Source organism: Uloborus diversus, chromosome 10 (genome assembly GCF_026930045.1).
Source record: "Uloborus diversus isolate 005 chromosome 10, Udiv.v.3.1, whole genome shotgun sequence".
In the NCBI taxonomy this organism is placed as follows: Eukaryota; Metazoa; Arthropoda; class Arachnida; order Araneae; family Uloboridae; genus Uloborus; species Uloborus diversus.
In genome coordinates, this window is record NC_072740.1 from 59,852,369 (window position 1) to 59,880,144 (window position 27,776).

The 27,776-nt window shown below is 33.4% G+C and overlaps 1 protein-coding gene across 1 annotated transcript in view; it reads right to left on the reverse strand.

The window, feature by feature from the left end:
• Window positions 1-27,776, reverse strand: part of LOC129231017 (zinc finger protein GLI3-like) — an 89,310-nt gene that overhangs the window by 18,760 nt on the left and 42,774 nt on the right. Inside the window, exons 3-8 of the mRNA XM_054865263.1 lie at window positions 20,212-20,396; window positions 16,400-16,516; window positions 10,674-10,856; window positions 7,079-7,248; window positions 4,703-4,930; window positions 1,822-1,971 (exon numbers count right to left, since the gene is read on the reverse strand). Of these exons, the coding sequence (XP_054721238.1) occupies window positions 1,822-1,971; window positions 4,703-4,930; window positions 7,079-7,248; window positions 10,674-10,856; window positions 16,400-16,516; window positions 20,212-20,396 (1,033 nt within the window). The remainder of the gene's footprint in view (window positions 1-1,821; window positions 1,972-4,702; window positions 4,931-7,078; window positions 7,249-10,673; window positions 10,857-16,399; window positions 16,517-20,211; window positions 20,397-27,776) is intronic.

Here is a 27,776-nt window from a genome sequence, read left to right on the forward strand (position 1 = left end):
CTTTTAGTGAAAATTTAAAATGGAAATGCCGTACTGATAAACTTGTGAAGAAATTAAGAGGTAGAATACATTGGCTCTATCTATTGAGAAATATAGTTGGGAAAAAGTTTCTTAGATGTTTATTTTATGCTTGGATAAATTCAATAATTACGTATGGTATTTGTGCATGGGGAGGTGATTATGAAACAAATCTTACCAATTTAAATAGAACTTATGCAAAAATTTTGAAAATAATTTATGGATCTAAACAAGAACTTAATAAAAACGATACTATTTTACAAAAGTCAGAGAAAATCTATAATATCAGAGAAATATATGCACAGAGAATATTGTATTTTTTGCATAACAACAATAACTGGTTTGAAATTAATGAAAAACAATATAATACTCGAATTTCAGGTAAACAATATAAAGTTATAAAACCAAATAAAACGATTATTAAAAAGCAATTCTTTTACTTGGCACCGCGGCTGTTTAATGAACTAACGGAAGATGTTAGGAATGAGAAGAACTTTAAAAAATATAAACAAGGGGTCAATGAATATATACAAAATAATGACATTCTATCAACAATTAACTTTTAGCTGATAAAATATACTGACTTGCCAACCGGGGGGGATTTTGTATTGTAATTTTTATACTATTGAATGTTTCAATGCGAGTTATTGTGTTTTTTTTTTTCTGGAGTCAAACAGTCCAATAATTGTTCTGTGTAAAATTTTTACTACTTGTGTAAAATTAATTTGTAAATATTTCTGCTAATACATATTTGTGTTTGTACTCCATACTAAACCAATTAAAAAACACTGCGGACAGTGCCTTTGGCGCTCTTAAGTGTGAATTTAATACTAACTCGTGTTGAACTATAGTCAAGATTTTCTTAATATTTTGTTATGAAGTTTGTAATTTATGTTTTATAATTTGTAAGTTTTTTTAACTTTACTTTTTTAATTTTGCTATTATGTATGTGTATTTTGTTTGTTAATAAATTTTATCTTATCTTTTTTTTTATCTAATATATCATTATTTTATCGTACATAATTAGTATATTGTATTTGTACGTATTTATTATTATATACAAATATAATAATTTTTAAATTTGATGATAAAAAATCCGTGTGTAGTATATTTATTTGATCCATGAATTTAACTGTAAATAGTGTAACGTATATTTTACTAAAATGTTATATCTCAGAAATTCGAGCTCCTAGGCAAAACTAATGCCATATTTGAATTCAGGGCATCAAATTCATATGAAATCAACTCCAAATGCCACGGCACCAAAATGTGTGTTGGCCAGTGTAATTTCCGCTCGTTTTATAAATAATTTTCATGTACCACACCCACAAAATATTCGCACAAAAAAAGATCGCACAAAAACAGGTTTGGGTGTATTTGTAACTGCTGTCGTGAATCTAAGCAGTTCATTTTCAAATTTCGTTGTAACTTTATTTGTCTCATGCAAATTCATTTTCTGATTTTTTTTTCATTTATTTATTTCACTTATTTTCTTTTTATTGATTCATTAAATGCAAAATGCCAAGTATGCAAATTGACCTGGAAATTTGAGAATCTAAAAAGTGCTCTGTTTAACCTAATTTGAAAGCAGGAGAGTTAAGAAATATTTTGAGGGGGTATATGCGAAATTGAGCTTGGGGGGGAGCACGCTCTTGGATGCCCTTCGTATATCTTAAACTGTTGAAAAATGTAGCAGTTTACTTATTCATTGATCTATGTGAAACGTTACTTTTTTCTCTGTGCAGCACATTTTAAAAGTTTCTCAAATAAAATAATAATTTTCTTATAATTTAAAAAACTTACCGTACACTTATGGGGTTTCTCCCCTGTGTGTCTCCGCATATGAACGACAAGCATATATTGAGCTTTGAAGGGCTTTTCTTCCCTGGAGCAATCTTTCCAGCGACAAATAAAGGCTTTTTTATTGCTATGAATGTGGTCTTGACAAATATGCTGAAAACACAAGAAATAGTTATTTAAACAGTTATCGGAGCAGCAGGTGGGTCTCTTATACCAATGAGGCTGTATAAGAGACCCACCTCAAGAGGCGTCTGGGCCAACCAGACCTAGTGCACTCCCCAACAATGCATCAGTCTTTCGTGTGTCACTATTAAGGCGCTGATGCATGACACAGTAGTGTTTTTAACACCCAGTTTTCACCAGATAAAGGCACCTGGGCTCTCATTTGATGCGAAATTGCACTAGGAATTTAATTTAGTTGAGGGATATACTAAGCCAAACGTACACCCAAGAGATCTCTGACATGCCGCATAATTATACGACATGGGCGCTGAAGATTTTCTGCATCTCGAAAATCCACCGACTGGCCACTCAGAACCTGGCTATGGCAATTCATATGATGCTTAATTTTTTTTAATTTTTAAATTATGTCAGATAATATTCCGTCAGTAGTGGTAAAGGGAAACAAAATTTCTATGTTTCAAATTAAGATCCTTCCCTCGCATTGGGATGACTTGAGAATCAAAATTGTCTGCTTTGTGTTCAAGACTACACTGTTAAAAATTCAAGAAACGTTTTTGGTAACTATTACTGTAAAATGGAGAATTTATGGTACAGAAAAAATAATACAGTAAATTGTACTGGAAAAAATAAACGATTGCAGCGCCAATTGATACGCCACGTGACTTACTGTGCGAAGCAATTAAAACCGTATTTCCCGGCCAATCGATGCGTCCCAGCTCGAATGGTGTTCAGCAAAGCCACCTGCCAATACGAAGGTCTCGAGATCGAATCTACTGTCCACGTTTTTGTGATTTTTTACTCTCGTTTATTCTACCGCAAAATTTTAAAGCAAAAAAATTTGGATTTTACGGTAAAAATTAATGGCAACGCGGATGCCAGTAACTTTTACCGTAAAATTTCAAGTTTTTTTTTAAACAGTGAACAGTCCTATGAGAGTAACTAGGTACGAAAAATTTGACTTCCATGACTGTTTGTTATTAAATCGAATGATGCTTCCACTCACCCCAGAGACTCGGAGGTATACACCTCCTTTATTTCCCCAAAAGATTGTTGTTGGTGTAGAAATGTAAAATTTCCGAAAAATTGAGGTGACGCAAAAAAAAAAAGAAAAAGTTTTTTTCGTTTTTTTCTGGAAAAATTGGAAAAATTTAATTTTTTGAAATCTATACTAATAAGCTGAAGAGTTTGTTTGAACGCGCTAATCTCAGGAGCTACTGGTTTGAATTGAAAAATTCTTTTTGTGTTGAATAGTTCATTTATTGAGGAAGGCTCTAGGCTATAATTTACATTAATATTTTAATTAGAAAAAAAGTTATTCAATGTTTTATGTGATTTTTAGCAGACTTTAGTACTTTTTACCCCACAGGCCCCGAACCAATTGCGCCAAAAAAATATTTTTTGTATTAAAATGTAGAAAATTTAATTTTAAGTATGATGAAAAAAAGGTTTTTGTATTTTTATGAATTTCTGAAAAAACTTTTGTTATCTCTTGTTCGTTAGGTTCATTGCATAAGCTTGAATATTTGGTTTCCGCTGAAAAAAGAAACATCGAATTCCAACATTTCCCTATTGTTAGTATTAAATCCAAAACGCGTTTCTTCAAATTTCTCCAAAACTCATTTCTGCAGACACTGCAGTTTACCTGTTCATGGCAGTATTCAGTACAGTAGCTTTAGTTTCTTAGAAAACGTAAAATATGTTAAATATTTGAAGATATGTGCAATCCAACGGAAAAAGGTCATTTTGCCCACACGTAACGCCTCATACATTTCATTAAAATAATACTTTGCAATATTTATGAAAAAAAAAAAATTCTGCATATCAAATTACAAACTTATGCGTGATTTCTTTTTAAAAAGATTTCGTCATGACCTCTGAAATTATTACTTTTGATTGAAATATATGAACCGTCACGTGCGGGACAAAGGGTTTTCTTTTTCGTGGAATAGCCCTATGGTAGATTATTTATACACACACATTAAATGGAGCTATCTTGACATTTTTATTCATTTTTACGGTTAATGAGAAAAGTAGGAAGTAATACTTTGCTGTACAGGGAAAGTAAATTATCTTACATCTTTCATTTTAAAAACGGTTGTAGTAATGCTTTGTACCTTCCTATTGATGAGGCTTCCACTACGGATGCGTCTCGGGGGACCAAAAAATATCTTAGCAAAAAGTTGTTTCAGAACAACAAAAAAATATATATTCTAAATTGTAAAAAATAATTCGCCTGGCACCGAAAAAAATCCCTAGTGATTGAAATTTTGAATTTTTGTCGGACTTCGTATATACATGCATACGCACGTACGTACGTGTGTGTGTGTGCATCATTATTTTAATTCTTTTAAAACTTACAGGTTTGTACTAATGTCATCACAGCAGGATCTCTTGTATCCTGTATTAGTAGCGGATTACACTTTTTTTCCTTTTTTTCCCCCTTACATTAAGGTAAAACACCAATAGTGACCATTGTTTAAGTGTAGGGGACACTTCAAAGTTTATATTTAAAATAATAGTATTCCATGTCTCCCAACGGATTGAAAAGTGCATTCACATTTAAATCCATTGGGAAAGCTGGAATCCTATTTTTTTTTCAATTATAAATCTTGAAATGGCCACTAATGAAGCACTGGTAACTACAGGTGTGTCTATCTTAAATCTTCTTAATTTTTTTCGATTACACAATGATTTTAATTACTTTCACAAGATCTTCCTGAGATGGAAATTCACGGTCACAACCGCACCATCTGCAGTGAGTTTCGATGAAGTCACCGGGTTCATCCTTCAAATCGGAAGCAGCTTCCTTTTCTTCATCAGCTCCGCACTCTAAAATGGGGATTCTCGAAGACTCTGTGGAATGTTTTCCACTGGCTATAGAACTAACTGTTGCGGCTTCGCTTGGAGTATTGCCTGCACTCAATGGACCCTACAAAATTAGGATTATTAATCAAAGTTGGACGTTCGGCAGTTAATTAATATAGCATCAGACCATCTAAGGTTCCAACCAGTATTAGCCAAATCCCAATTTTTGGCACCGTACAAGCATAGATCTAGTATAACTATACATACCCAACTCCGGTAGCAGCAGCCACTGGATGCCTTTGAACGTGCGAATCTTGGAATAAACGGGTAAAAGCGTAGTTTAGAAAGATGCAACCACTGTTCTCCAGTGGATGCAAGGCTATTTGCATCCTCGTAAGCTACCGTAAAAGATGTTTTTGCATGCCCTGAGCCGCGCGCATGCGCTTTCCAGACGCTTGTCCGTTTACTAGTTGGTCTCGGTTGCGTATGGAACCGATTTCTCGTTGCGTATCTAGTTAATACTACATCTATGGGCAGACAAGGTGCACAAAAATAAAAAGGAAGGGACCTTGAGGCGGCATAGTTTAAACAGTCAAGAGAAATTTCGTTTTTAAAACTGAATTGGAAACTGATATCGGAAATTTCGTTGCATAAAGGTGTAAGTCTATATCGTAGGGTGATTGCTACAAGTAGGTAACTACAATTCAGTTTTTCGTTCTGCTTCGAGGAAAACTTTTCTCGATTTTGGGGAAGTTGAAGATTCAATATAAATTTTATTAAGCGTCCATTTCAAAATTTTATATTAAAAAAAAGTAATTATGTCTTCTTTCGAAAGAAATTTTAAACAAAAGTGAACCATTCTTTTCTTTTTTTTTTTTTTTTTCAAATTTGCAGTAACCTAGTTTTAGTTCTCAGCCGAAAATGTTATAACAATACTTTCCCCGGAAAGTTCTTGATCTTCGAAGTACGTTAGTTTTTAAAAATTGAACTAAAGTTTTATCTTTTCGGCTCAAAAAAATGAGACAAAATGAAAAAAAAAAAAAAAAAATCTTAAAATGATCTTTATTAATTGCTTTGAAAAACATATTTAACAAACACTTTCTTTCTTCTTGCTTCCCGGATACTTCTTTGAAAAATAGTCAATTGATAGAAAATTCTCAATATTTATTTTGGTAAATCTTATTTTTCTTGTAGCAAGACTAACTTCATCCTTTTTACAGTGAAGCACTGTTGACACGTTTTTGAAGGGACTGCATAAAAAAGCGTATTAGTGTAAAAACGTATAATAGGTATATGTTAATTATGTATTGGACTCTGAGGAGACCAATTAAAAAAACGTATAAATGATAAAAACGTGTAAAACAGAAACGTATAAACGGTGCTTCACTGTAATTATTTATGTTCAAAAAAACTTGGAAAGCTTATCCTTATTTTTATTTATCATTTATAGTGGTAAAGTGTAATAGTTTATGAAACATAAATTTTTAAAACCGGGATATTCTTTTATGCGAACCCTGTATTTGGAGTATAGTGAAAAAAAATGAATAAATAAATAAATAAGTAAGTAACAGTCGAAAGAGCATAGCGAAACATGTTGTTGGGAGCACTAATTTTTTGCCCCGTCTCCCTGTTATCGAAGAATAAAGCCCCGTAAAAAAAATGTTTCAGTATGCTCTTTCAAATGCACTTTACGTATTAAGTTTCATTATTACACAATTCGAGTGGTTCTCTGGTTAGTATTCCAATGTATGCAACCAGCGAAAAATCTGAGAGAAAATACGGTTCAGCACTGAAGACTAAGACCCCTCCCCCCCCCCCCCCCTCCCGCCTCGTTTAAGCAATAGTGTACAGATTTTCTTACGAATCGTCACGCTCGTCGCCAGTGCCTCAATTAAGATACTGCCCCCAGTATTTTAAGGCTATCTCTAGTGTATCTCTAGTATCTTTAAGCCGAGTATCTCTAGGTCAAATGCTTTTTCGGATCCCCTCTTGTAGTCAGGCCTTACAGTTACAGCCATTGACTAAAACAATTTTTTCCATTTGGGGTCTCCTAAAAAGCGAGAGCTCTAAGCCACGGCCCAGTTGGCCTATTCAGTAATCAGGCCCTTCTTGTCGCAACTTCCATTGAAAGCTTTCACTGCAAAAAATGTATTCAACAAACCTGAAAGCCTTGTATTATGAACTAAACTTCCGGACATCAGACTGCTTAAGTAATGAAAATCATTGTTTAACGCCTTATTTTTCAATCAACATTTTTTTTTAATGACAATACCTTGACTGTTATAGGTGAGGCTATATGAGCAGGAAAAATTGGAGGCTGGGTCAAGCTAGTAGGAGGCAATAGGAATGGCGTGGGGAGACTTTGCCGCATTAAATGATGGAGTTGATGGAAATGAGGAAGCACAGCCGGAGGAGACACCCCCAAAGCTGGACTTAAGGAACCTGAAGGAAGAGGAAAATATATTAATCTTCTTGGAGAACTAACTATCCTTTCAACTTCAATAAAATCAATTAGAATCAATTGTATAACAAATGAATCATAAAAGAAATTTAAAGTTCATTATCTAAGCTTCAGATTTGTAGTATTTTTCACTGTGCAAACAAAATAGAATTTCTTTTCGTAGCAACAAAATTTTTATTGTGTAAAAATCTCCTAAAATGTTTAAAAATGACGTAAACGAAGCCAAAGAAATTTCGTGTATGAATTCATCATTAATGCAAATGGGATTAAGCGAAATCACACAAATAATTCAGAAATATAGAAATACCATTCGACTTAAGTTATCAGTTATTATATAAATGATGCCAAGTTCCTGTTAGATGGTACATTCAAGTAGAAAAAGTTATCGAAGCTCAAAAGAAAGCAAGGTCAAAACTAGTGTCAGGTAAACACATTAAGTTGTGTGCGTTAAATAATGCCATGTTGACCAGTAAAGCCACCCCCCACCCTTTTTTTTTCAATGCAAGATCGTAAAAATTCGCTAGATCGTGATTTTATTAGCACCAAAAGGCGTAACTAATGATAAATCGTTATCAGCAAGTAGTTTGTTACCGACTGGCAAAAGTGTAGAAACAGTTATTATGAAAGAGTCTTATCGAAACTGTCTGATCTTTTTTTACAGTATATCTTGTTTCTTAATGGTTGATTTTGGTTAACTAGCATAAAAAGCTGTTAATTGTTCCAAAAAGTCAAGTTCATGTAGTCGACGAATTCATAGGGAAAAATATCTCTGTGTACCGTTATTTCTTCCTATGATTTCATAATCCTGCAAAAGTAGAGTGTGACCCAATAAGGTGATGATTGATATTATTAGTACTCCGATGTTCTGACACCGAATGATCGGTTGAAGGTTTTGATTCCGTGTCGCACATGCTGCACATATGCGCACGAACTGACCAAAAAACTGAAAATAACTACACTGCTTGACAATTGCTAAGGAACAAGTGATTTATGCAAATTTGTACCTCAACTACCTGGCCAATGGAAATAAATTCAAGTTCAGATGACGTGGTAGACCAAGACTCGTTATCTGTATAAAAGGCAGTGCATACGCACTCAAGATTCGTACGAAAATTCACGCTGTTTGGTTTTACCCCAAAATAGTGCTGGATGTTAAAAAAGGTTTTTCTCTGAAATTCTGTTTGGTTTTTGAAATACTTAAGAGTAAAATGTCAGCAAGACATCATTTGAGTATCTACGATCGTGGACGAGTGGTTGGACGACTGGAAACAGGTCAAAGTGTCACCACTGTGGCTGCTGCAATGGGTGTACCAAAACGTGCCATCTCCCGATTAAAGACGGCAGTTGAAGGTGGAAATGTTTTGCAAAAGCATGACGGGGATCGTGGTAGGAGCACCACACCTTCAGAAGATCGCTGTGTAGCCCTCGTGGCAAAAAGGAAGAGAAATTTCACTCTTGGTCAGATAGCTGCAAATCTAACAACCGCTACCGATACACATGTTTCTGCAAGAACCATCTCACGGCGAGTACATGATGTCGGTTTGTGTGCACGGAAGCCCGTACATTGCATCCAAGATCAACCACGCCGTCGTCGAGAGAGATTACGCTGGTATAAGGAACATGTTGGTGGGATCTTCAAAATTGGTTTAGAGTGATGTTCCCTGACGAATCTAGTTTCAGTGTGACAAGTGATTCTGGTCACCAACTACTGTGGAGAGAGCGTGGAACACGTTATGCAAAAAAAAATTGTTTGCGAACGTGATCGATACGGCCCAGGCGTCATGGTGTGGGCAGGCATCATGCACAATGGCAGAACACCGCTTTACACTTTTGAATAAGAAAGCGATACGTCGCAAATGTATTGCAGAGATGTTATTTTGGACCATGTTTGTCTTTTTAGGGGAGCTGTAGGTCCAGACTTTCTCTTTACGGACGACGATGCACGGCCACACTGGAGCATTGAAGTGTCAGACACACTGCAAAGTGAAAACATTCTCCGTATGCAGTGGCCTGCTTACTTTCCCGACTTAAATCCAATTGAACTTGCCTGGGGGGCTCTTGGCAGACGTGTTGCGCGAAGAACTGTCCCTCCCAGGAACAGTGCAAGAACTCAAATCTACATTGAGAGAGGAGTCTGAAAACATACCCCAAGCACTCCTCAATAATTAATGGGGAGTATGGAAAACAGATGTAAATTATGCATCAGTGTCCCTGTTAATCATACATCATATTAAGGTACTCATGTCTCCATCATTCTGACCTAGATCATTTTTTTTGTGGTTGTATGAAAATCATTTAAGTAGGATTATTTTTTTATTTTTAAGTTTTTACTTCATTGATGCAGTAATATCTGTATTATTTTGTACTTATAATAAAGGCACATCCTCCCTACTAACTATATATTTCGTTCTGTTTCTTTAATAATTATCTATTCTTAACTATTCCAAAAAACGTAATTGTTCCTTAGCAATTGTCAAGCAGTGTAGTTATCAGTGCCTCCAATGTAACGATTGATTTTTCTGCTTTCCACTGAAGTAAATATGAAATTTTCGAAAATGTTTTTGAGTTGATCTAATGCGGTTTAGTTTTTTTTTTACATTGACAATAAATAGTTTTTGATTATTTTTTTTAGTTTGATAGTACTTTTTGGTGTTTAAATGGCCTTATTAGCGACCAGTATTTCTAATAAGACCAATTCGTCATTTTTTTGGCTAAATTGTTGACAAACATAATTTAAACTTAAATGTTCACATGGAATGATATTTTTTTTTACGAGTCATTTGATGAATGTACAAAAATTGAAGCCAATTGAATAATGAATGAGCGAGATATGAGGCCCTCAACCTTCGGTTGATCTGATTTAGCGTGCATTCCTAATCACTTTTTAGCAACAAAAGCTAAATTGCATTTATGAAAACAAAATCAAATGTAAGAATATCAAACTATGAAGGAAAATAGACATACTGTTGCTTAATTACACAAAAAAATGAAGCGGAAAAAATATTGCCACCATAATGAGACGAAAAACAACTTGAAAATCAAATTTTAGCTGCATTTTACTAATGGTTTTCAAAAAGAGGAGGAAGGAGAAAGTAAAAGTGTCAACTATTATGTAAAAGAAATATAAGTTTAAAACATATTGCTTGAAGAGTAGTTACAAAATTTAACAATAAAAAAAAAAAATAATAAAAAAAAAAATAAATAAAAAAATAAAAAAAAAAGGATTTCTTTTTGCTGATACTCCTTGCGAGCTTCCCACACTTTTATACTCTTAATTGGAATATTTTTTAACTACAGTTTTAGACTTTTACTTTTCATTAACAGAAATAAATTGACATTAACAAATCATCAAACAGCTCATCAAATACAGAATTATGTCATAAATTCTTTAAGTCCAGTTTGTTACCTGCTGATAAATGCCCGTATGAACCACTTCGGCTAGAACTTCTAGATCCATTCATTATAGACACCAAGGAACACGGAGAAAAACGGATCATCGAATTGATGTCAAAGTCAGAATACGGAGAACTGGAAAGAGCTCGTTTTCTGCCATGACGAGATGAAGACTTGGGACTTCCAATTTGAGATCCTACAAGAAAAATAAAACCATACTGCATATACTATCATCGTTGCTTCTAAGGGATGGAAAAAACTCCATATGAAGTTTTGAATTTGCCTTATGCTAATTTCAAACTACAGTCGACTCCCGCTACAACGCGATTCGACTTACGCGAAATGGCTATAACGCGAATTTTTCCCCAAGTTACAAATTTTAGAGCTAACGCGATTTTTTCGTCCACATCACGAATTTTTAGAAGGAAGTATCGATTTCGTTATTGGCTACTAAATATTGATTTCGTGAATGTTATTACATCCCTTTAAGCATCACTGAGAGCGAAAGTTCCCACATCAAACTAGTCTACGCATCGAGTTGTTAGTGCATCAAATAACCACTCAAGCATCTTTCATTTAATTTTTTCATTCTAAATATTAAAGTTGATGAAATATATTGGTTCCTTAGTGGCACCTTTATCTACACTTTGTGAAGATGGGAAGAAAAAAAAGTTTCTGATTTAAAAAAAAAAGGGCTAAGATTCTCGAGACGCTTGAACAACTACAAAACGCCAATGGTAGCGCACCAATAAATATGAGTGGATCTTCCATGAGTACAATTAAAAGTCAAAACAAAACGATATCCGTAAAAGTTCAGAACTTAGTTTCAATATTTAAGCTTGCAGATCAGTCTAGCAAATTAAATAAAATGAAAATAGAAGCTGCTCTTGTATTATGGATTGAAGAGATCAGGAAGAGGGGCTGTTGTCACAAATTGAGCCACAAAAGATTATAGAGCATAAATTATCATTATCTTCCTTTTTTAACTCATAAGTGTTACTGTATCTACTGAACAGTGTACAGTACTATTATAGTGCATCATTTTATTATTACTGCATACTGTGCGTACCGTGTTGTTTTATTGTATGTCTTTCCCACCAATCGATCATTCATTTTGTGCATATTTAAGTAAATTGTGTTGAATAAAACAGCTTTTTTATTTTCTAAATACAGTAAAAGTTCAGTTCCCTATGTAAGAAACGGTAATGTATAGTTGAGGGATGCTTTAAAGCAGTTTGAGGGGTGTTTACAAATGTCTAGAAGAATTTAGTATACTTCTAAAAAATTCATAAACATAATTTTTTCCACAACGCGAAATTTCGACTTACGCGAGGAGTCTTGGAACGCATCCCTCACGTAAGTCGGGACTCGACTGTATAGGCAACAGTAACGAAATACTTGCCGCTAACTTTTAGCTCATGTGATAAATTGTACTTAAATCAGATAAAACACCTGTTCATTGGCTGTCATTAATCATTGTTAAACATTATTTTCATACCAAGGACTATCATTTGTGATTGCGCTGCAACGAGACTGAAAATTCTGGTTGTTAATACACTCCTGTCTGTGAAAATTACAACACCATGAAGGAAGCATCATAGTTGAATGAAATTTAATACACAGTTGAGTGGTAATGGTACAAATAAATTATTACATTTTCAAACCAAACAAACAAGAAAAAGAGATATAAATTAGTATTTTATGTGGCCACCACGCGCCGCAATAAGAGCTGCTACATGACTCGGCATGGAGTGAAACAAAGTTTGAATATCTGCCTGCAGAAGAGTATTCTATGTTGTTTGTATGCGCAACCAAAGTTCGTCTGTCGAAGCAACAGGACGAGGATCACGAGCGAGACGCCGCCCGACGAAATCCCACACATGTTCAATCGGTGACATATCCGGGGAATATGCAGGCTAAGGAAGAAGCTGTACCTGCTGCGAATCAAGGAAGGATTTGACAGTCCTGGCGATATGTGGACGGGCATTATCCTGCTGGAATACAGCCCCTGGCAATCCTTGCAGGAAAGGAATAGCTTGGGGCTGTAATACTTCGTTTATGTATCGGGTACTGTTCAAATTGCCCAAAATTTGTAGCAATTGTGATCGTCCATGATATGCTATGGCACCCCAGACCATAACTCCGGGGGTTCGTCCACTGTGGCGTTCGATAATGCGCTCCGGAATGTGCCATTCACCGGCATAGCGCCTGACACGAATTCGGCCATCATGGTGCCACAAATTGTAGTGGGATTCGTCAGAAAAGACGACCTGCTGCAAATCACCACGCCAGCTCCTATGCACATTGGCCCATTGTAGCCGCAGGCGGCGATGGTTTTGCGTGAGAGGAATCCTGTATGAAGGAATCCTTGCGCGCAGCCCACGCTGCAGTAGACGTCTCCGAATTGATGAAGCACTTGTAGCTGTTGACCACTGTGCTGCCAATTGTCTAGAAGAAGCTGTGCGGTTCGTCAGTGTCATACGCACCAGGTGTCTGTCATCGCGAGCTAACGTCACATTTCGGGGTCCACTCTCGGATTTCCGAGGTGTCTGACCCTCATCCGTCCACTGCTTCCAAACACGCATAATTGTGCTGCTGTTTCGCTGCACACGAGTGGCTTCTGCACGATAAGACAATCCAGCTTCACGAAGGCGGCCGACGATTCTGACCCGTTCAAACTCCGAAATTTGCTCAAATTTCGCTTTATTTCGTCGAAGAGGCATAGTAAAGATTCAGTTAACGTTTACTCTAGCATATAACCACCGATAATCATACACGCCTCGCTACAGCCGTTTATTTACATCCAGTTCGATCCGCCGTTCAGAGGGCGCTGCTCAGCATACGCATGCGCTACCTTTCTGCAATTCTAATTATTTGCATATCATACCCTACTTTACATTTCCTGCAATTTTCAGCTCACTCGTGTAAGTCCTTCGTAGTGTTGCAATTTTCAAACAGGAGTGTATTTATAGAAAATCTATTGCAATAGACATAACTGTTGTTGCCGCAGTCGACGCGAGACCAGCTTTAGATTAAGTGCTGTTGCAGTTTGAGATATAGCGACTCTGAAGCATTTTAGTTTTCTACTTTTGGCATAATTGTTGCATATTTCGTATTTGTTAGAAAAGCTGAATGCAATTTTTTCATGTGCCGTAATTTTCCGTAAAAAATTCTTAATTAACTCACTATAAGTTTCAAATAAGCACTGCAAGTAGCATGATAAAAGAGTATCTATGCAGGACGTGTTTAGCGATGGATCATACAAATAAAAGGTTGAGCAAGACGGGGCGAATTTTCCAAATATTTTATCATGGTGAGACTCGACCGTTTAAAAATATAAAAGTAAATAAGACATGACATCAAAAAAAGTTTAAACCTTATTCGTTTATTCGTCCAGAATATTAGCAGCATTCAAATAAAATAAATAAATTAATTAATAAACCAGGAAGATAAAAAATAAGTTTTTAAATAAATAAATGAAATAAATAAATGAAAATTGAAAAAATAAAATCTTTTACAAACAATCGCAATTACAAGAACGAATCTTTTACAAAAATCGCAATTACGAAAATGATCGAATCTCATATACAAATAAGAACTGTAGTTATTTATTTTTGATTATTTTCAAAATGTTTTCTTCTACAGTATGCCTCTGATAATAAGATGTTCGACCTTGTATGACCACATTTATGTCTATGTTGAAAGAAAAAATATTTTCTTCAAACAACGGAAACAACCGTTATCGGCAAAGTAAATCGATTTTCCTCTATTTACCAAATGGAATCATTTAATCCTTTGCACATCGGAAGTTATTTTATCAAAGTCAAAATATAGCTTTCTGATGAATATATTTATAAAAAAAAAGTGTTTTAAAATAGTGCGAAACATCTATTGTTGAGGCAAACCTAACTCGGCAACATTGCGAAAAGCTACGCAGATGCTAATCTCAACATTATGACACTGTCGCTGCCAAGTTGGGTTTGCTCCCAAACTATAGGTAATAAGCATAATAAGAATCTCCAGCTTTACAAATTAAAACGAAAAATGTCTATTTAAAAGGCTTCAGTTGAAAAATAAGTCCCAATTTGAAATAAGTTGCTCGCATAACATGTTTTGCATGTTTCTAGCAAAATTCCCTTATCTGATGTTATCTTTTCTTAGTTGCTTGTGCGATTTTTTTTTTATTTTTTTTTATACTTATTATTATTATTATTATTATTATTTTTTGTTGTCAACTTCATCTAAAAATGAGTACGTTGTTTTAATGAAAATATTACCTTTTGGAAAGTCATTGCGCCCTTTTTACATTGCTTGCCCTTTTTATCAGCTTCAGTGTCTTATCCTCTTTAAAGACTACAAAAACCACTGCATCTATATATTTATGTTTATATTTTCTACTTAATATTATGGAATCTTTAAAAGAAGCTTTTCTAAAACACTTTGGCGATAAAGTTTTTTTAAAAAAAAGCGAGTAATTTCTATAGTTAAGAAAAAAGAAGAAAATATTGCCTAGCACTGTTAGGTAACAGAAGTATTTATTTTCTTAACGCACCTTGCTACTCTCGTATTTAGTATTTAGATATCATTACAACAGTAAACATGTTCCCAAAATTCCACTTGGTAAAACAGTTGACCCTTTTTTAAGCTTACTTATAAGTAAAAAAGTTATAAATGCATGTAAAATTCTATTAGTCTTGTTTTAAAACAGGCTAAGTATTTTTTTTCCTCACTATCTCCTTTTGCCTATAATGTTTAAAAAAAAAAGAAAGAAAAAAAAACCCTTTAAAGTTTTTTTTTGTTTTTTTTTTTTTTTTTTTTTTGTTTGTTTTTTTCTTTTTGCACCTACCTCGATGGTATGTAAAAGAGGTGATATTAAGATCTAAATCAATTTTTTCCAGAATTAAGAGTAAGAATTAAAGTGAGACGCGTCATGCAAGTCAATTTTTATTTTTTGATAATTGCTTGTAAAGCTCTAGATTAGCGGTCACCACTCGCTAACGGGTGAATATTTCATAGAAAATGGCTGCCAGAAAATCAAATCTTAGCTGCCAAAAGTGGTAACCACGTGCTTCTTTATCTGCTAAAAATCATATCGTATATCGTGCTACGACAACACGTGTCTAATCCTTAGGATTTCACCGCATCAGTCGACTCCACCTTGGCAACGTAATACAGAGTAAACTCACTTAAGATATTTTTTGCGCTGAGTACATTTTTTTTTAATGGCTACCATAAGTCAGAAGTGGCTACCATTTTTTGTGATAGTAAGCATGCGTCACCCTACACCACTCAAAAAATAACCTTAAGGGTCAACTCACTTAAGGTTATTTTTTTGCGCTGAATACATTTTTTTTAATGGCTACCACACATAAGTCATAAGTGGCTACCATTTTTTGTGATTCTGGTAGCCAGTGGCTACTATTCAGAATTCCCAATCTAGAGCTTTAATTGCCAGCCATTGTGGGCATTATGTCGTTGGCAATTTTTTGACAGAAACGTCTTGGCATGTATGAAACGTCTTTTTAGGGCAAGTGGTTAATTCTATGCGCTAAAGGATATAGATTTTACATATAATCATTACAAACTAATTTTGAGTTTACTTTCGCAACGTAGCATATATACGCGGTATACGAATGATAATCCTTCCAGCAAAAAGCAAACCCTGTTCTATTTATTGGTGTCATAAATTTTTCTTTCCAGGGAAAAGTGTAATGCTAAAATGGAACCACTTGTACTTACCGTCAATTCCGTGAGACAAATCTGCTGCTGCAGCGGCTTGCAAGGAATTATTTACATCAAGCAAATTTCTTTGATGAAGCATAGAAACTTGTTGCAAGTAATCCATGGACAAAGGTACTGAAATTGTTATTTTACCATGAGTTTTTCAAAGAAAAAAAAAAGGTTCGTTTATGATAAAATTGTGATTAATAGTTTTTTTTCTCATAATACTAACAAAAAGTAGCGTATGAACATTTGAATAACTTATGCATGAAAACAAAAATCAAATTAGGTTGTCGATCAATTGATTACGTAAATCATCGTTTCCCAACCAGTGGTTCGTGAACCCCTGGGGGTTCGCCAGAGGTACAAAGGGGGTTCGCGAAGATAATACTGTAATGGCGGAAAATTAACATGTTTCTTTGAGATGAAGCCTCAAGTTCAAGCATTTTTTGTTCATCATTTATTCATTTGTCTCTTTCACACTTGAAAATTTTATTGAAATTGATTGAAACATTATATGGAGCATATAAGAGCGTTTGAAGCATTTTTACTTAATTTTCTATGTTTAGTTTCTTTACCAATTGAGTTCGACAAAGAGCTATCACTATCGCGCTTTTTTGTGCTTAGCCGAAAATGTCAGTGACTAAGTGCAATGGCGCTATTTGTTGCTATAGTGAAGAATACGTCGCAAAAAAAAAATGTGGAATTAAAAACTGAAAATTTGCGCTTCATGTAAAAAAGGAACTCGTGAAATTTGAGGAGAAAAACTTTCTTGTAATAAGTGAGCATAAAAATATTTTTGTTGGAAAAATTTACCATTATTAGATTTAATTGCAGACGTTTCTGTAATTTTTCAAAACTAAATTGAAATAAGAAATAACTACTAGTTTTATTTCGCACTTTTAGCATAAAAAACATAAACTTCTTCAGCACTCAAATGATTAATGTGCACAGTGTTTCCTTATGAAACAACTAGATTCGCAATCCTTTCCAAGAAGATGTAAATTTAGGGAACTTTCTAATTTTACTGAAAGAAAAAAAATTATTTTGTTTATTTGAGAGACATTTTCTTTAAAATATATTTTGAAAGATCATTTTTAATTGACTGATTTAGCGTTACGAATAAATGTATTTTTGTGACAGAAAAAGACATTTTAAATTTTATTACCTCTTTTGGACAAATTTCCATGAAAAAAATGAATTTCAGCACATAGAGATAAATGCAGAATTAAATTAAGTGCTTAACGAACCTAATAAAATCTCTGAAATTTTACTGTGTGTGTACCGGGGGAGGAGGTCCTTGCCACTTAGTACTTAGTGCACAACGGGTTCGCCAAATGCGTACAGATTTTGAAAGGGGTTAGCAAAGCAAAAAAGGTTGGGAACCGTTGACTTAAGTGAAAAGAGCAAATGCTGTTTCCCATTTCTTGTGAGAAATACTTCAAAAATATTATTAGTTTAAAAAAAAGGAAATATTATTTGCTAAAGAAAATTTGTGAAATTCAAGAACTAAGAATGCTTATGGTGTCTGAGGACCCTTAACCTTCACAATTTTCGATTTTTTGAAGAAAAAAAATGTTTCTTATGCATAATTTAATTCTGAATAATTTGATACCTTATTTATTACCATACGCAAAAAACTTTTCAAGTTATCGTAAAAATGTGTAAACTTTCCCCATAGAGATTTATGTTTACAGCAGCTGTTTAAGCCTCTTTTTCTCAGGTGCCGGTTTCTCGTTTTGCGTGCGTGATATCTTATAAAGTTTCTTATGTATTTCCGTAAAACTTTTCACGCATATTTGTCTGATTTATTATTATTATCTGAACCTAAATTTTAACTAAAAAATTAAAGTTAATATTTAAAAAAAAATATTTTCGCTCAAAATTTCGGAAAATTTTGATATTAAATTATAAAATTTCAAAAAAAAAATATTTAAACAAAATAAATAAATTTAGGTTCAGATCATGAAACAAACAAGTCAAACATGCCTTAAAAGTTCTACGGAAATATATAAGAAAATTTCTAAGATATCACGCACGCAAAATGAGAAACCTGAGAAAATGCAACCTGAGAAAAAAAAGGTTTAAACAGCTGCTGTTAACATAAATTTCTATATGGAAAGTTTGCGCATTTTTTCGATAACTTGAAAAGTTTTTTGCGTATGATAATAAATAAGGTATCAAATTGTTCAGAATTAAATTATGCATAAGATATATGTTTTCCAGAAAGTCGAAATTTTTGAAGGTTAAGGGTCCTTAGACCCCTTAAAAATGGTTAGGGATAGCTATTTCCTTTCTATTGATAAGATTTTACCACGTATTACTCACTTTTAACTTTCTTAAAATACAGGTCCGTCATTTCAAATTTAGGAAACTATTCAATGCATATAATTACAAAAAACAAAACAAACCAACCCCAAATACATAAAACTACATTTATTTCTCAAAACCGGGGGGGAGGAGGGCAATTGCCCCTTCCTGATCCCCTAAATGGCGGGCTTGTTAAAGCACAAATACAAATATTCAGTTATTGTATACAGACAGAGAGTAGAAGAATGGTTTCTCTTGAAAATTGATGGTTTAACCGTTTAACGTATCACAAAAAATAAATTCATTCACTTTCTGAAGGTTATGAATGTAACTTCACGTTCTTCTTGTAATATATGTCATCCGACTTGTGTGTAAAAATTGGATTGTGTGTATACAAATTTAAAAATGCAGATACAATGTTTCGTTTAAAAAAAAAAAGAGCAAAATTTTTTTCCCAGGGTTGGAAAAATATGGTAAGCCTAATAGTAACGTTTTTGAGTGCGTCACCGCCAAATACTTACGGATTGCATGCGGTGCGGGTCTGAAAGTACTTTTCTCCACTTCAAGCGTGTCGCCTTAGGTTGTACCACACGAGGAGTCAGAGGTCGGTCGTTAACAGTTACCTTAAGTGCAGGCTACTGGAGACATACCTTCCCCTTCGGTACTGTGCCGCCTCAGAGATCAACTGGCTTATTACTTACCATGGCATATAAACCCGATAAAAGTAATTGAAGTTGACAAGAGCATGGGTCGCTGGAGAACCCAGTTAAACTACATTCTAAACACGCACTGATTGTTTCAAGCTTGCAGACCAAAAAATATGAAATATTTCGCAGTTGCAGGATAATAGCACTTATTTTACTCGTTAAAAAATTAGTGAAAAAAGACTGTATGTATTTTAATTTTTAAAAAAATTTTACCTTCCAACGTTTGGTATCTCAAATCTGCATCTTGTTTTGACCATTTTTGCAATTGGAAGTGTGAATCTAAGATTAACGATTGCGAAAATGGAGAACATGATGGTTAAACGGGAACGCACTATATATTGTTACCACATGTTTGTAATTATAACTCGTGTTAGTGTTTGAAATTGCAAAGCAATTTCTATACTGTGATGTGAATTCTTAACCATAACAGTGCGAAGCAAATTCAGTGATTGGAGTTGAATACCTCCTTCATCAGAGATTAAAGGAGGTCCCAGTAACATTTGAGTCGTTTAGTATATTGAAAGTGGGGCAAGTTCATTTTTAAAAAAACTGAAAATAATGGTCATTGTAGATGACAAGCAGTTAGTATGATCTTTCTATCTGTAACAATTTAGGGGGAGAAAAAACTAGAACTCTAATACTTGGAAATGAACGTTTTTAGCTCCTCATTAATAAAACTGATTATTGAAACGCCTCATCTTAAATGTCTCGTAACGACAAAGACGAAAATTACCCAAAGTCACAGGAAATGGCTCATATGTAAGTGGTTTAACATAACATTGCAAAGCAAATTCGGTATTGTGATGTGAATACCTCGTCCATCAGGAACCATAGAAGGTCCCATCGGAGATCCACCATGTAAAGAAGATAAAACTTGCTCCATGTACGGACTAATTCTGTAATGAGGTGGGAAATCAACATGGCCATTGCTAAGATCCCTCCGAGTGGCAAAATGGGAGAAGTCCGGCAGGTTGTTGCCACCACTGGCAGCACAAAGTCTATTAGAAAAAAATTAAAGCATTTAAACAATCTTGAAAAGTACTAATGCAGGAGATGAAAAATAGATCAAAAAAATCTTTAAAACACAAATGAAATAGGAAAAAAAAATATGAAAATGATGTCGCTGCTCCGGTGGAACATTGGAACATTAACATCACTGCAAAATTAATTGATAGTGAGTTATTGTCGTCACTGGGTTTAAACGTGATTACCCCATATACGGAGGAACACTGACAGATTTGTTTTTCAACTTTTAGCCACCAGGGCAGTAACTCAACTATGTTCCATTGCATGAGGTAATGAATAAAATAATTTTGTACGAGTATATTTGGTTCTCCTGTAAAATTACACTTTTTGCAGTTGTGTCAATGTTCCACCTGAACAGCGATGTAATGATTGATTTTAGCAAATAAAGTTCAAGTCTCGGCTCAATTTGCAAAATCAGAGCATACGTTAAAGACAAAATACTACAGAGAAAATAAGTAGCATTATTTTTTTTAAATGCTTGCAATTACGAAAGATAATTTTGCTGCTGAAAACACCGTTTGGTTGTTTTGTCATTGAATATGGGTGAAAACAATTTATGACGCAGAAAGACTTGTAAAATGAGTTGCACATAAATGTTTCAGGAGTTCAAAAAACTTTCTTCTTAATCCGTAAACTTGTGAGCTTCCATGTAAGTAATGTAATCGGTAGTTAGAAATTATTTTTAATCAAGTTGAATTGATAATTCAAACCACCTTTCCAATAAAGTCATGTTTTTATGAAATGTTTTCCTACCCAAATTTACCTGGTTCTGCTCCGGGAATAAACTTCTGAGAAGATTGAAGAAAGAAAGGCGTACCTAAAAAAGTAAACTTTCACACATTTAAAAAAATATTTTTTGGCTCCCTTATAATATTAATTATTTTCTTGATTCTACGGTTTGATATTTCCGTTATTCATCTTATTTAGTTTAGTCTAATACGTTTATAGATACGCTCCAAGACTAAGAAACGATTCTTGTTCAAAAAAAAAAAAAAAAGAAGAAGAAGAAGAAAAGAAAGAAAGAAGAGGAAGAAAAAAGAAGAAAAGGAAAAAAAAAGCGAACCTAATTTTTTGCTTTGGAAGGCAAAACAACTATCAACCACGCGGGAACAACGAACCAAAACTTATCAGAAACTAAAGTTTTTTTTTTTAATCAATGAAAAATAAGCGTTTCGCGCTTTTTTTTTTTTTTTTTTTTTGATGACTACCGTATCAGTGAGAATATTTTGTAAATTATTTTTATTGCTATTATTACTTTTATTATTTGAAAAACTCAACTTCTGAAAATCTAACTCCACTTATCAAAGTTTTGTGATACATTTCCAAAATATCCTTTTATGAATCAAATTCTCATTAATTCTGCAAGCTAATGCAATTATATTTATCTTTACTAATAATAAAGCTGAAAGTCTGGATCTCTGGATCTCTGTCAGGATGTCTGTTACGCGCATAGCGCCTAGACCGTTCGGCCTATTTTCATGAACTTAGTCACAAAATTAGTTCGTAGCATAGGGGGAAGAACTCGAAGCGATTTTTTGAAAATTTGATTTTGTTCTTTTTCTATTCCAATTTTGAGTCCATTTTACCGATCGAATTACCATAACGTGGACGAGCAAATTATAATAAATAAAACTTGTAAATCAGTAAAAAAAAAATATTTTTACAAGAAAAAAAGACAGAAATAAGTTCGTAAAATTGTGACAAAAAATTATCAGCCGAATATTTATAGCGGTTTCTTCCTCGTCCGTATTTTTTTAACTGAACATCAGTTAAAATTTTAGCTACACCTTGACCTTGCTATTCCGCTACATATTTTAAATTCTGTACCTTCTAGGGATCATAAAGCGTACATAAATGAAATTGAGCAACGCTGAAGCATTTATAAACTACAGTTACATTTAATTTGTAAACGAGTGTAGGCCACGATAATTTCCTTTTCTACTAAGAAAGGTAAAAAGAGATTGTTCTTGGAATGGACAGTTCGTACTTTGTATTTCGCAACAGTTATTCAAACAGCAAATGAATCGTAAGTTACACTTTCTCAGGATTAAGCTCGTATCACAAAAATGATATAAAAATAAGAACCACCTGCCGTTTCTTTTACATTCTTCTTAATTAAAAAAGAAGCTCAGGCGGGTAAAAGGAAAATATTGAACATTAATTACATTTGAGTAATTGACTTAACTACGTTCTAACAATAGCCTTCGAAATCTCAGGCAAGCAACTTGACACCTCAAAGAGATGAATGGTATTTAAAACCCTAAGTTATTTTTCTTTTCTTTTGGGGAAAGTAATGAAATCCAGTCATTCGTCATGCTCTTTGTATTTTACACCTTTTTTTTTCCGAATGAGTAGCAGTAAATATGAGATATTTTGTGTTAATACTTTGGGCTAATTTGACCTGAAAGTGCAATCTTAGATGCAGATGCCATTTCACGAATTTCTACAATGTGATTGGCTGTATACATATACTTTTAGGTTAAATATAAGTTATAAGTTCTTTTCTGTGCCAATAAAAGTTATCCTATCCGTTCAGTTATAGGTTTTGACACAAGTAACCCTACCCAAGTGTGGATCGCCGATTGGATTAAAACTTAGCACATCGATAGAACACTTAAAAATATTGAACGCATGTTTTTTTATCGGCAACAAACACCTTTAGCGAGGTGAAAATTTCCCCTAAATATTGGATAGTTGGGATTTAGAGGGTACAGTGCATACAAAAATTCAAGTAATGATTGAAATTTTGAAAAACAAAACGAACTAAAGCTGACGTGTTTCAGGATTTTTCTGAAAATACTATTTATAGTGGGCAACAGAAAAAAAATTCAAAAAATATTGTAAAGTTGAAAAACAGAGCTTTCTATTGATATGTAACTTGACTTTCTTACAATAGATTTTAGTTTCAGGGTCATTCACCACGACGGTAATATTGCAAAGGATGATTTGCCCCTATAAATAGTTTTTTCAAATTTTCAATCATTATTTGAATTGTTGCCATTAAAATTTAAAATAAACGAATATATTGTATCCTCTAATATCCCAATTATCCAATATTTAGGGGTGCAATTCAGCCCGTTAAAGGTGTCGTTTGCAGATTAAAAAAAAAAAAACAAAAAAAACACTGGTTCAATATTTTTAAGTTTTCTATCGATGACTCGATGAGCAAAGTTTTATTCCAATCGGTGATTTGCCCTTGGGTAGGGTTACTTGTAAGGGAATAAACATAGCTATTATTTAAAAACATAAAGAGAAGAAATTTAAGTTTTCAATTCAATCGTTGAGTCCGAAAACCAGTTATCTCAACTTTTTTACCAAATTGAGATTATTTTACTTTCCAGTTCAACCTGGACACACCTTTTTGGCTGTAAACAAATCATTTCTTCCTAATAGTTTTAGAAAATATTAAGTATTGAATCTCTGTTTAGTTTGAAAACATGTCATATCCTTGGTTATATGACTTGTTCTTTAACTAACTCGGTTGGTTCTCTATTGATTTTTGTGTTCCAAAAAGCAATAAAATACTATATTGCGTCAAGCTATGGTATTAAATTGATGAAACGATGAGGAGGTGCCGACAAAGTAAAGCTAATTGACGTAAGAAAGAAATAAAACTTCTAGGACCTTGAAGAAAAACTTCCGAAATAAACACATATCCAGAATGATAAATTTAAAAAAAAAGTGATCAAAAGAAAAAAAAACAGAAATAATTTTGAATATAAGAGAAACTAAGAAAACAAAGCAAACATAAGGCATAAACAAGGACCTCAGGACAAACACTAATTTAAGATATAAAGCCTAACTTCTGAAAGAAGGGGAGCAATTCGGGATAGAGTCAAAACTAAACTTGGTAATATTTCACCAGATGCAAGACATATTCCAGAATCATCAACCACATCAAATAACTTCACTGTGAAGGAGATAACAGCAAAAATGATTCTTGATTTCAAAATTGGGTGGCTGGAGTATTATAAGAAAACTATTTTTAAAATGTTTTCTGCAGAAACAAGAAAAAAAACCCCAGCAATTTCGGGAGTTTTATTAGTACAATTTCACTTATAAAAGCTTGACACCTGGCGAAATTAAAGTAATCTCAATTCATTTCTGGTTTTAGCAAACTAATGTTTGCTATGCGAAAAAAAAGTTCTCTAAAAGTTGCCCCATTGCCAGTAAAGGAAACATATTCTGGAAAAATTGCCATGAACCACAAGATAATTGTTGACAGTAAGAAAATGTTAAAGTACATACCAAGGGGTTTTTGGCTTCTTAAGAAGAAATTTGTATGTGATCCAGCGCATACACCCTTGTGCGAATTAATGGAATCAAGTTGGGAATTTTTAATTTTTGGTAATTTTCGAATTTTTTAGGTTGTTCAATCTTTGTTCATAACAGCTGTTTAGCCGACCAGTTGATTAGGCGGTATAACCTCACGTTTTTTTTTTTTTTGGCAGAAATATTTTTTTTGTTTAAGTGTTATAAGTTTCTACATTTGTTTGCTGTTTTTTCTCCATCCGGTCACTTTTTATCTTTTTGTTAGCCATGGATATTTCTCTATGGAAGAGGCAGGCCATTGTGACATTGAGGGAAAATCTGATTGCACAACAAAAGAAAAAAATATTTGTGCTTTTCTAAAAACATGATTTAGAGATCAAGAATTCAAAGAAAAGTACAAAACTCTAGTTGACTCTATGCCCAGTAGATTGAAAATGGTGCTGAGCAAAAAAGAGGGGGCATACTAAGTGGTGATTTTGCTTTTATAATTAAATGATGTTAATAAAGGTGATTTTGTAAAAACATTGGCTTGATTCCAGTAATTCGCACAAGGGTGTTTTGTAGTGGAGCAAAGTTAAATGGGGAAATATTTACTGCTTTTAGCGCCACCTATCTAGTAATATTTTAACAATGTAGTTACACATGCAGTCTATTCCAGTCAAGAAAAAATTACCTCTGAAAATAAAAGAATATGACAACACAAGCAATTTTCAAAAAATGATTCACATTTTGTAACATTTTGTTATAAGTCAAAAGCTATATTTGTTATTATTAAATGATAAAGTTCTCGTTATTATAACATTTTAAATATTAATTGAGATCTACTAATATTTAGTGCAGTATTTATTTGTTTAATATGAAGCTTATTTATATTTTAAATACTTCGTACAGTTAGTCAGGTGCATGCGGGGTAAAGTGAAATAGTTTCTTTCATTTATTTATAAAATCGTTTATCAAATCACTTACGTATTCATTTGTTAATTCTTTCATTCACTTATTTTATTATTCATTCGCTATTTTATTAACTTATTTATTTTTTCTCATTTATTTATTTATTTATTCGTTTCTTGTTGCATTCACTTTACATTTATTCATTAATTCTTTTATTTACTCATTTGTTTGACCAAAAAACATCTTTAATAATTGAATAGAAAATATTAGAAAAAAGTTTATTTTTTACTTAGTGCCATGAAAAAAAAGTGAAGTTATTTGAAAAAATTTTTATTTTTCACTTCTCCTCATAAAAAAAGCAGTGAAAATGTTCCACCCCCCCCCCCTTTTTTTTTTGGAGGTACAAATTTACGGGCAAAAGTAAAAAATGTTTCAATGCAAGTGTTATTATAAAATATATTGTTCTTTCTTTATGTACCGTAATTTTCAGAACAAATTCCCAACTCGTTCATTTTGAAAAAAGTAAGTTATTTTAACTATTTCACTTTGCTCCACGTTCCCCTACCTATAACAAATTTTATTTCAAGTTCTTAATGAAGAATAATTAATATTTTCCTTTGTTAAAGTTATGAAAAACATGTTTTAATGTTTTTGTTCAAAAACAAGTCATCTCCAGCTTTTAATTACCTTTTTAAACGAAATAAGAAGTGTTTTAATCCCACAGAAGTAAGTGGAATCTTAAGGAAGCAGCCACATTCCATGGTAAAAAAATGGAAAAAGTCCTACTTGTTAGATGAATATTGAATAATTTAGTGTTTTATTTCTCCTGTAAAATTAGTTTTGATGGAGGTGAGTGATGTTGGAACGCATCGGTTCAACTATTAAGGCATGGTAGGTGGAAATGTTAAGGAGGTTAATAGGAAATACTTTCAATAAAATCTCCACAAATATATTCTTGGCATTCTATGTAAAAAAATTTACTACAGGAATTGAAGTTTCTCTAAAATTACTTATTTTCCATGTAAGTAGATGAGGTAATCTTTATACATAAAGGGCTACTTCTGTCCGGATGTCCGGGGTAAACTTCAGAACTACTGGACGGATTTTAATCATTTTTTCACCATAAATAGCTACATTATCAGGGAACAACTTAGGCTATAATTTATTGCTAAAAAACTTAGTTTAAAAACGTCGTGATCGAAAACAGTAAATGTCATGTAATTTCCACATCAAATGATTAAAGATTAAACTCATTGTTTCGAAAATTCGTTGCTTTACAACAGCAATACTAAAAGAAATCATAATGTAAATTTTGAATCAAGGCCTCTCTGGAGCAAGCGTGACATTTATTGCTTTCTTAGGAATTGCATCCTCGTCTTTATACATAAAGGACTACTTCAGTCCGGGGTAAACTTCAAAATCACTGGACAGATTTTAACCATTTTTTCGCCATAGATAGCTACATTATCGGGGAACAACTTAGGCTATAATTTATTGCTAAAAATCTTAGTTTAAAAACGTCGTGATCGAAAACAGTAAATGTCATGTAATTTCCACATCAAATAATTAAAGATTCAACACATTGTTTCGAAAATTCGTTGCCTTACAACAGCAATATTAAAAGTAATCATAATGTAAATTTTGAATCAAGGCTTTTCTGGAGCAAGCATGACATTTATTGCTTTCTTAGGAATTCCATCCTCATCTTTATACATAAAGGGCTACTTCTGTCCGGATGTCCGGGGTAAAATTCAAAACTACTGGACGGATTTTAACCATTTTTTCACCGTAGTTAGCTACATTATCAGGGAACAACTTAAGCTATAATTTATTGCTAAAAAACTTAGCTTAAAAACGTCGTGATCGAAAACAGTAAATGTTATGTAATTTCCACATCAAATGATTAAAGATTAAACCATAGACTAATAATAAGAATAGACCGAGCTATGGCATCCCTTTTGCTGCTCATAAACCAAACCATGTGACTGCTGGATACCCCAGCAACAGCGGGCGTTGATCGTAGCAGACAATCAACGCCCGCGAGAAATAAAGTAAATAAAATTGATTGAACACGGAAGAATGATCTTCTATGGAGTCCGATTTGTAAATTTGTTATTCTAAGTTGTAAATATTTTGTTAATATAGTGAGTTTTTCCTTTAGATAGTATTGTGCATTTTCTTTAGTCAAT